This window comes from Ailuropoda melanoleuca, chromosome 20 (genome assembly GCF_002007445.2).
Source record: "Ailuropoda melanoleuca isolate Jingjing chromosome 20, ASM200744v2, whole genome shotgun sequence".
Lineage (NCBI taxonomy): Eukaryota > Metazoa > Chordata > Mammalia > Carnivora > Ursidae > Ailuropoda > Ailuropoda melanoleuca.
The window spans coordinates 1,640,447-1,651,192 of record NC_048237.1 but is presented as its reverse complement, the minus strand read 5'-3'; the positions used below and the strand labels follow the sequence as shown (position 1 = coordinate 1,651,192).

General features: G+C 40.2%; 1 protein-coding gene across 11 annotated transcripts in view; it reads right to left on the bottom strand.

Annotated features, from left to right (window-relative positions):
• Positions 1-10,746, bottom strand: part of LOC105234922 (T-cell receptor alpha chain C region) — a 560,983-nt gene that overhangs the window by 403,424 nt on the left and 146,813 nt on the right. Inside the window, exon 3 of one of the 11 annotated variants that reach the window (XM_034648721.1) lies at positions 8,413-8,416. The exons of the other annotated variants lie outside the window; for them this stretch is intronic. Coding sequence (XP_034504612.1) covers positions 8,413-8,416 — 4 coding nt within the window. The remainder of the gene's footprint in view (positions 1-8,412; positions 8,417-10,746) is intronic. 11 annotated transcript variants of the gene reach the window in all.

The following is a 10,746-nucleotide window of genomic DNA, read 5'->3' as shown; positions in this document are numbered from 1 at the left end:
AAATTGTGGGGGCATTTGTGACAATTTGATGAACTGGATAGCCTAGAAATATGGGAAAAATTAAGAAAAAGATATGTCATTAATGCACGAAATAGACGTAGATACTATTTTACCATTTACTACCATAAAATAGACACCAATGTATTACAGAAGTTAAAATTGACCAAAACTTACACACGCAAACACTTACTGTACAGAGACCCATTCACAACCTATCCTTAGATAGGCATAGCTAAGTGATATTTAATATAAAATTAATCGTACACACTTTTCTTATTGTTTTATCACTTTGCTTTCAAAGAATTGCATTACTATAAAGTATGCCTCTCTCTCTCTTTATTGGAGAAACTGTGGATTAGGTAAACAGTTTTTAAAAATGTAACCATGTTTCCAATAGTGTATTATAAATATGACTGTAACGCTGTATGCCGTAAAAATTTTGTAATGATTCGCTCATCAGTGTAGAGGCTAGTTTATTCCCTGGTGCTGGTGAGTCATAATCATCACACTATGGCTACACACAAAGGCTACCCGCTATGACCAGGAAGCAGTCATATCGATTACACTAGACTGCCATATAGCAGTCATATTGCTGCTTCTTCATTATCAATACATGAGCTGTTATACCTGTAAATAAATATGAATTTCTTTTTCATATTATGATTTCATTTTTGATGTCTACTGTCAGTAATATGTATAGCATCTACAGAGTTTTGTAACATGTAAGACAATATTGCTGTAGTTACTGACAGACAGCTTATCTTGTAATCAGGCAACGTAAACTTACAGTGTCGATAAATACAGCACAGTAGTGTAAATGTATTTTTCTTCCTTATGATTTTCCTGATAACGTTTTCTTTTCTCTAGCTTACTTTTGTAATAACACAGCATATAATACATCTAACATGCAAAATCTATGTTAATTGATTGTTATCAGTAAGGCTTCTGGTCAACAGCAGGCTATTCGCAGTTTTTTGGTGAGTCACAATTTAAAAACACAGATTTTCAATCGTGCGGGGCTCAGGGTCCTCAGCGTTCGCCTTGTTCAAGGGTCAACTGTAATTTCATCTTTTGCACATTCATTCAACAAATGTGTATGATCGTACCTCCCCTGGGAAAGGCATTGTTCAGGCAGGGAAGGTGGGGCAGTGAAGAGGATAGAAAAGGCCCACGCTGCAGTGGGAAAAGAAAAAAAAAATTAAATAAACAGACTTTTAAAAATAAGACAATTTTAAATAGCGATGAGCACTGTAAAGAATATACAATACTGTATTGAAATAGAGAATTGCTTTTGGGGTGAGGCAAAGTCTCTGCTCTAAATAGGATATGGAGGGAAGGCCCCCCTCTGTCACTTACTCAGCAAGGTATTTAACTTCCCTTATACTCAACCTTCTTGCCTGTGAGTAGCCAGTGTCTTTCTATTGGCTATTGGGCTGAGCTTTGACATGCATCATCTCATTTACTTCTCATCAGTACTCACGCTGTAGGAATGAGAAAACTGAAACATAAAAATTATTAAGTAATTTGCCTAAGATCTTAACTAATGAATGGTGGATTTAGAAATCCAACCCAAGTTTATGGGCTCAAGCCCATAGCTACACTGCCTCCCGAAAGGATGATGCAGCCAACATTGATGTGTTCCAATAAGAATTAAATGAGAACACACACGCAAATCACGGAGTATAATAACCTCCCAATCTTAGGCACTCAACCAGATGCATGTAATGTGTAAAACACTGAGGGGTTGGGAGACACAATCTGAAATTGCAGTGGAGTTTATTGACGAGATAAAGCTCAATATTTTCTGCGGTGTGTTTTGTAATTTACATAGCATATTTCATGTATTATCATAAGTATCCACAGTCTATCATGTTTCTTACTGTTAATGGGAAGTCAGGACATTATGATGTCATATTGGGAGATTGGGTGGCATGTTATAACATGAGGAGAGTAAACCAGGCATGGTTCCCTATAATGCAATTATTATTTTTTTCCATCATCGGCTCTTGCTCCTGCTTCTCAGGATATTTCCACACTACGATAAAGGACAGAGCAGTAAACACAATTTCGCTTAATGGAGAAAAACCTCCCAACGTCTGCAACATGCCAAGCTTAATTTCCGTGATGTCCTATTACTCTCCAGCCCAAATCATCCTATGTATTATCTTTATCATTTGAAGTCAATCACTTTCACATCTGGCTAGGCAGAAGATTAAAAATCAGCCAGCCCTCCTGAATCTTCTCTCGCGTGATTACTGCAATGGGAAGTTTACTGACTTTGGTTCAGCAATGGTAGCTCCCACTGGGACTAGTCTTCGCTGCTATTTAACTTGTCTGTCAACCCTGGAAGGATATTTTAGCAGAACACCAGGGGACGGTGCTTCAGCAAAGAACTGCTTTTGTTCTTTCTGCTTGGAGTATACTAGAACCTGATTCTCAGGGTAGAAAAATAGAGAGATGAAATATTTATAAAGTGGTGACATTTGAATAAATATGTAAAGGAAGTTCAGAGGTACCCCATGCAGATATTACAGGCAGAGAGTTCAAAGGCAAGCAGCACATATCTTGATATGGAAACATGTTCTAGATGCTTAAGGAACAATATCTCATCTTTCCCGGTAGCCTCTTATTCTTCCCAGAACACTGTTGTATGAGAGATTTGCTAAAGCATTCAGCACTGTTAACTGGTTAGTGGATGATTTCATCTAATGATCCTGGGGGCAATATGTACCTGGGTTTGGCATCTTCTTTTCCCGATCCTTTTGGGTTCCAGTGGAAACCAGTAATGTCACCATTGCTGGGATATCCAGCCACTCTTTTCTGGGGCCAGTTGCTTCTCCATATTCCCAACCTGACTCTGTAGGAGCTCTGTAAGATGCTACAGCCTGGACGAAAATAAAAGAGATGCTTTTAAAGTTAGGAAAGCTATGTCTATTTCCTAAATATAAAAATGGGAACATGTATATTTACTATCCTTAAAAATTTTTTTTTTCAAATATTTTATTTTTTTTTATTTGACACAGAGAGACAGCCAGCAAGAGAGGGAACACGACCAGGGGGAGTGGGAGATGAAGAAGCAGGCTCCCAGTGGAGCGGGAAGCCCAGTGCAGGGCTGGATCCCAAGACCCTGGGATCACGCCCTGGGCCAAAGGCAGACGCTTTACGACTGAGCCACCCAGGTGCCCCCTTAAAATTTTTTTTAAAACAAAAAAACTGGGAACAATAGAACCTATCTCAAGCAGTTTGCAATGTGTGAATCAGATCATGAATCTAAATGCACACGCATGGATGCCTGGGTGGCTCAGTCAGTTAAGTGCCTGCCTTCAGGTCAGGTCATGACCCTGGGGTCCTGGGACTGAACCCCAAGTCGGGCTCCCTGCTTAGCAGGGAGTCTGCTTCTCCCTCTCCCTCCGCCCCTCTCCCTTGCTTATGCTCTCTTTCTCTCAAGTAAATACATAAAATCTTTTAAAAAATGCATTCTGCAGTGCCTAATATATAATAAGCTTAATAAATATCAACTTTTTTCCTAGTAAAGCTTGCCTTTCAATGTCCGGGTCTGTGACCTGTTACCGCTTTTTCTTCTTTCCACATGGGTTCAGTAATGGAAACTTCTAGGAAATTCACCCACTTGTTTGTTTCCTAGAGGTAGTTTTTATTTCCTCTTACTCCTTGGGGCTATTTCCACCTAGCTACATTCATACATTCAGGGCAAATGAAATTCTCAAGTGGTTTTTATTTTCATTTCCCTAATGAGCTTTTTTTTTTTTGTAGGTCTCTTAGCTATTGGATATCTCATTTCTGAAGTGACAAAGTTTTTGTCATTTTTGTTGGTCTTATTCTTATTGAATCATATGAGCTTTTTATACGTCTGTGTTTGAATCCTTTTTCAGAAATACCCATTGAAAATAGAGTTTACCAGTCTGTGCATTGACTTTCCACTTTCTTAGAAGTGATTTTTAGGGGCGCCTGGGTGGCACAGCGGTTAAGCGTCTGCCTTCGACTCAGGGCGTGATCCCGGCGTTACGGGTTCGAGCCCCACGTCAGGCTCCTCCACTATGAGCCTGAGTCTTCCTCTCCCACTCCCCCTGCTTGTGTTCCCTCTCTCACTGGCTGTCTCTATCTCTGTCGAGTAAATAAATAAATAAAATCTTTAAAAAAAAAAGAAGTGATTTTTAACAAAGGCAATCTAAGTGAAGAGAATTAAGAGGTACAAACTTCCAGTTAGAAAATAAATAGGTCACGGGGATGAGAAGTACAGCATAGGGAATATAGTCAAGAATATTATAATAACTTCATATGACAAAAGATGGTGACTACACTTATGGTGTTTCATAATGTATATAATTGTCAAATCACCATATTGTACACCTGAAACTAATATAATGTTATATACCAAATATACTTAGGAAACCCCAGTATATATTTTCATGTTCATAGGAAGCCAGCTTTTAAGTTTTGTTTTCTTTTAAAAATGTTTTCTCTCGATAACTTCTATTGCTTCTGATGATAAGTCAGGTATCATTCTTAAGGATGTTTCCCAGATCACAATGTATCAAGTTTCTCTGGGTATTACAAGATTCTTTTTTTCCCATTTAATAGATACTCTGAATATGAATTTGCCCTTCTGCAATGCTTCTGCCAAAACCACAGTGGTGGACTTCCAGAATTCTTTTTTTTTTTTTAAAGAAACCTCCACGCCCAGCTGGAGCCCGATGCAGGGCTTGAACTCACAACTCTGAGATTAAGACCTGAGTGGAGATCAAGAGTCAGATGCTTAACTGACTGAGTCACCCAGGTGTCCGACCAGCAGAATTCTTTACGCAACTTTGTGGAATTCTGCGTAACACTGCTGCCGATAAGGGGCTCGTGTTATAGAAAGTATAACATGGAGCCGTTGCTGTGTGCAAAAAGGTTATGGAACGGGTGATGGAAAAGGTGGTGACAAATACCAGCCACAGTCAGGTGAACATTTACAGAAACAGACTATAGCAGTTGTAAAAATTTATTTTTTGTTTTGATAGGCATATATTTATATATTAACCATTTTTACTCCTCTTTTCCCCATTTGCCAACACATAGTCGCATAAAATGTGCTAACATAAATTAATCTTATATCTCATAGTATCTCAGCAGTTAAGTTAGAGGATATCATGAGGAGTGTGTGACTCACTGGAAGAAGAAAGGAATATCACCCCAAAATGGATAAATAAACTTTGTATCTTCTGTGTGGGATAAGGCTATCTTGGTTTTGGTTGCATGAAGAATAATTGCATCATAGTAGCAGAAAGCATGATTTTGCTATTGCCTTCATTGAAAGTTAAGTGTTGTTAAATATGGCTGCCAAGTTGACAAGGAGGAGACTGTGGTAGCTTTTTACTGTCTCAACTTAATTAGCCAGAAGTATGTCCCCCAGAGTTTGCTTCCTCCTATTGTTCTGGGATAGGGTTAGCCACAAAAGACATCTGAGCAAGACCTGGAAGGTAGTTGTGATGCGGCAGCCATATTTTTCACATTCTGCAGGTTGCTGCGGGGCTCCAGGCACCGTGACAACTCCCAGAAGCTGCTGTCAATCTACTGGCTCATCTTACTGTTGGCTCTTGACTCCTTCACCTCCCACCACATCCCCTCCTGCACCTTCTCTTTGTCTTGGGCCAAGTATGCATGTAGCATGATGGCAAATGACACCCATGCCTCCTGAAGGTCACCCACCCCTATGAGACTGAAGGAGATAGGAGATAGGCAAGTTTCAGTTTGTCTTTGTGGGTTCCAGTTGTCCTCATGAGTTCTAGTATGTTCTTACGAGTCACAATTTGCCCATGACTTTGTTTATATCCAAGTTTCCTTCACAAATGTTACTCTAGCTGACTTCCAGTACATTCAGGCTCAGTACTAGGTGCGTAGACAACAGCTTTGCATAGACTTCTCCACCTGCTATCGCAATTGCACGAGGTCGGACCCTTATAACTAATCTCTGATTCTGCACTACTCATGGTGGTTGGTGGTTCGGCATCTCTGATCGTACACTAACCAACACAAAGCCTGAAAGGAAAAGGCTAACGAGATAGTTTTCCTGATGATTCCAGATAACTGAACCCAGATTTGTGATGTGAGCATCTTTAAGTGACGCTGCCACTTTATTTTTTTTTTAAAGATTTTATTTATTTATTCGAAAGAGATAGAGACAGCCAGCGAGAGAGGGAACACAAGCAGGGGGAGTGGGAGGAAGAAGCAGGCTCATAGCTGAAGAGCCTGATGTGGGGCTAGATCCCAGATCACCGGGATCACACCCTGAGCCGAAGGCAGACGCCCAACCGCTGTGCCACCCAGGCGCCCCTGACGCTGCCACTTTAAATCATTATGGGGCGAATTCACACAACTTCAGACAACTTCGCACATGTTCTGCATGATCAATTTTAAGTCAAAAATTCAAGACTGAGAATGTATTAGAAGAAAGTTACTCTGGACACCTGCTTCCAAATGACATAGAAAAAGGTTTAACTTAGAACTACATCTGATTCAGACCACAGACTAAGCAACCACACTCACTAGCGTTTCGTCTGGGATCTGCAGGTGTGTATTTCGGTTCGGCTCCTGCAAGCTGGGGGAGGGGGTGCTCTCTCTTTTTGAGCTCGGGGGATTTTGTTCAGCTTTATTATCACTTCAAACCCTCTGTTCCCGGAGAGCACAGAAATACTTCGCTGAGTCTTCCAGCTGTAAGGTTGAAGCGGTGAAGCTGATGGATTTAGCTTTCTGGAAGTTTATAGAATACCAACCATTCTTTGCATTCTGGTCGAAAGAACTCTGATGAACAAGGAAAGTGATCTCTCCACTGGGAAGCTGCATATACCAAAAAGTATAGTATGTGCTCTGCCTTGTTTCACACAGAGAGCTGTCCCCTCTCACACGGTTGGAGCTGGCTGGACTTGAGTCACATTCTGGGCCAGACTGGATCCTGAAGGGAAAATCAGACAACAGAGCTGATACAGTAAATAAAATATGGTTAAGAATTAGACGAATTTGGGGCTCCTGGGTGGCTCTATTGCCATGGCTGACTCTTGATTTCAGCTCAGGTCATGATCTCAGGGTCGTGAGATTGAGCCCTGTGTGTCAGGCTCCATGCTGGGGGTTCCTGCCTGGGATTCTCTCTTTCCCTCTCCCCCTGCACACCCCCTCTCTAAAATTAAAAAAAAAAAGAATTAACCTAACTTAGGACCCAAAGACAAACCAAACTGAAATCATAATATATGATATGCTTATTTTTCTCCAGTCTTCCTTCCTTCCTCAAATCTACGTGACGTACCTTACGCCTGCATGCANCTACGTGAGGTACCTTACGCCTGCATGCAGTCCTTTCATCCTTAACATTCTTACGCTTGTCTGGACCCATCCCCGCCAGAGTAGATGGAGGCCACGAGTACCCTTGGCAGGCCGGGGAGCAGCACGTGTTCCCTGGCACAGATGTGTTTAGCTTTGCTCAAGCTGAGAGCTGTGTCTCTGAGTTCCCAGCAGCACATACTCAGAGTTCCCAAGTTCTGATGGTGCTCCCCCAAACAGGAAGGAGGGTTTCTCATGTTCATTGACCACGTGGTCTGTGCACAGATAAGAGTCTGGCTCACCCCAAACCTTTACTTTGTCTACTGGTCTTTCCCTGATAGTTAAGTTAGGCAGTACCTGAAAAGGGATGTGGAAAAAGCAATTAGCATTAAAGTTCTGAGTGGAAGGGAAATGAAGATTAAACCAGTTGACATACATCAATAATTTGCAGGGGAATAATTTTAGGAGCCCATTAGAAATAGAATTTATTATGGGCCATGGACTTTCCTTGTAAGTCTGCTTACCAGTCATTAATTGAACCGATACGTACTTTTCTCCACCCAGAATCTAATGATTAAAAAACAAAACAAAAACCGCCACCTCACAGATCTTTGGTTTCTCAGTGAAAAGCAATTCTATCCCAAGCAATGAGCACATCTCTTTTTCTTCTTCCTTACTGACTTCTAGGGCTCTATACTTAACTTTTAGAGTAAATAAAGCGACTTCAAAATCAAATGACAAAAAATCAGTCCTTCTGTGTTTCCGAATCCATTCAGTTTATATTTTGATGAAATTATAACAGAAATAAGATATTATTCTTTTGAAATCTGACATTGAGCTTTACTTATTAGACTCAGAAAAGGATCAGTATATTCAATCCTATTGCCTCCAGAAGTAAAACTGTACTTATTAGATTGTGTGTCCTAGAATTGTCCTGATGTCCCATTTTCTCTCGTTGGTCTGGAGTGTTTGGTCTCACTTATTAAATTCTGTGGCTGGGTATTTTTCTTTTTTCTTTTGTAAAATATAGTCAAGATAAGCATGCTAGATCTTTCGGTGACACAATGCTCCCACAGATGTGACATATATAGGCTGTACACACCTAGGACATGTCAACACCAGATGGTGGCTGAAGTTTTGTATTCTGTAACTGATCACATGGAATGTAGGTAGCTGTCATTCTTCTATTTGGTTTCATTGTTTTAATGGGTGAATTAATCTCAAAGGACCAAATGGCAAATAACTAGATAAGAAAGTACAGACAAGGTCTCTAAAGCAATGACAGTTCTTTGATTCAAAGGTCAAGGTAACTTATCAATGAGTGGTGCAGGGAAGAACGTTTATAATTAGTTGAGACATCTGCCCTTCTGTCCCGTTGCACCTCTGAGTGGTGATAGGTAACTGGTGCCCTGGTGGGTGATTATTTGTAACTAAGCAAAGGAGCCCATGTGCTGTGGGCACAGCAGTCTGGGGGGCAGCACGATGGCAAGATTTCCGTCTTGTTGAAACGGCCCTGCTGTATTCCTGACGGTGGAGGCGAAGATCCCTCAGTGACATACAGCAACCACCTCTGAAATGCAGTTTCTGGCTGGATCAAGTTTGCGTGTGCTATGACACCCACTTGGCCTGTCCCAAATGTTGATTCATCTTTCCTTGTGATTTAACGATAAATGATTATATCTGGTGAAGGACAAGCCTCAAGCTTAATACCAAAGGAATAATGAGAAGGAGATTTATTACTTAAAATTTCCAAGTTTAGTAAATTAATCTGTGATAAGATCTGACGGGCTTATCTGAAACGAATTTACTACGAATTATGGCTGTGATTGCCAATACTTATTCATGCTTTGATTCTTCTCTTGCCTCCAAGCTGATTCTAAGGTAAAACGTGCTCACTGATCTTGGCTTTCCTCCATGAGATAAATGAGAAATCACGAGCTCCTTTCCTTCCTGCTTACCACCCAACCACGAACTTCGCAACAGCAAACATTGCTCAGGAAATGGTATCAAAATATGCTTCTGACTTCTGTAACCTCTCCAGATGTGTACTGGAATACCAAATGTAACAGCGGTAAAATCACATTCGTTTATGATGTAACTCTGTGCTTAATTTATTAGAAGTTATAAGGAGGGAAAAAAGAAACAAAACAAGACAAACAAAAACAACAAAAAAGAAATTACAGGAAGGGGAATCCATGAGTCCTCTAAATTCAAATAAATTTGGCCATGTTGTTTCTGTGAGTGCACACAGAATGTCTGGTGCAATTCTACCGTTCTTATTATAGTTATCGTGAAAACAAAACCTCTCCCAAAATGCTGTCTTATCAGTGACAACCTTTCAAATTATTAGTAGTAGAGATTTTTTTTTCAAAATGAAAGTATTTCTCCTCTCTAGACATTGAAGGACTAAAGATTCTTTTCCATCTTGTCCTGAAAACTCATCTAGTGAAGGGGTTTATGTCAAATTACCAAATTTCCAAAATTTTATTTTTGTTTGACCACCTAATAAAGAAACCCAAATGAGAATAATTGAGTTATTTTATGATAAACTGTCCTCAGACTCTCCTTGGTTCCGTTATAGAAATCCCCAAACTCACATATCATATGATGCCACAGAATCCCTGCTGAGGTTCCCAGATCTTCCCTGTTCTCCCTTCTTCTTACATCCTTGATAATGGCTGTCCTCTGATCTGCCCATGCATCCTAATGTGGGTGTTATTCTCTTTTAGTCTTGTCTATTTCAGTCTAATGAAAGCTACTGTAATCATAGATACTTATTCGTCCACATTTCTTATCCAACTTTGCAAGCTACTAGAAAAAGAAGCCAAACAAACTTTGAGAGCTAGGAGAGTTCATATAATATATATAGTATAGTTATTTTATAATTTTTAAACTATAGTCACTATGCTGTACATTACATCCCAAGGGCTTATTTATCTTATATCTGAAAGTTTATACCTTTTGACCACCCTCACCTGTTTTGCCCACCAACCCAATCTCTGCCTCTGGCAAACTGTTTTCCTTATCTGTAAGTTTGTTGTTATTGTTGCCGTTATTGTTTGGATTCCACACATAAGTGAGATCATACAGTGTTTGTCTTTCTCTGACTTTTCTCACTTAGCATAATGCCTTCAAGCTCCATACATTTTGATGAAAAAGGCAGGATTTCCTTCTGTTTTGTGAATGAATAATATTCCATTATACATATATATACCAAGTTCTTTTTATCTATTCATCTTTTGATGGACACTTTATTTCTTTTTTTTTTTTAAAGATTTTATTTATTTATTTGACAGAGATAGAGACAGCCAGTGAGAGAGGGAACACAAGCAGGGGGAGTGGGAGAGGAAGAAGCAGGCTCATAGCGGAGGAGCCTGATGTGGGGCTCGATCCCAGAACGCCAGGATCACGCCCTGAGCCGAAGGCAGACGC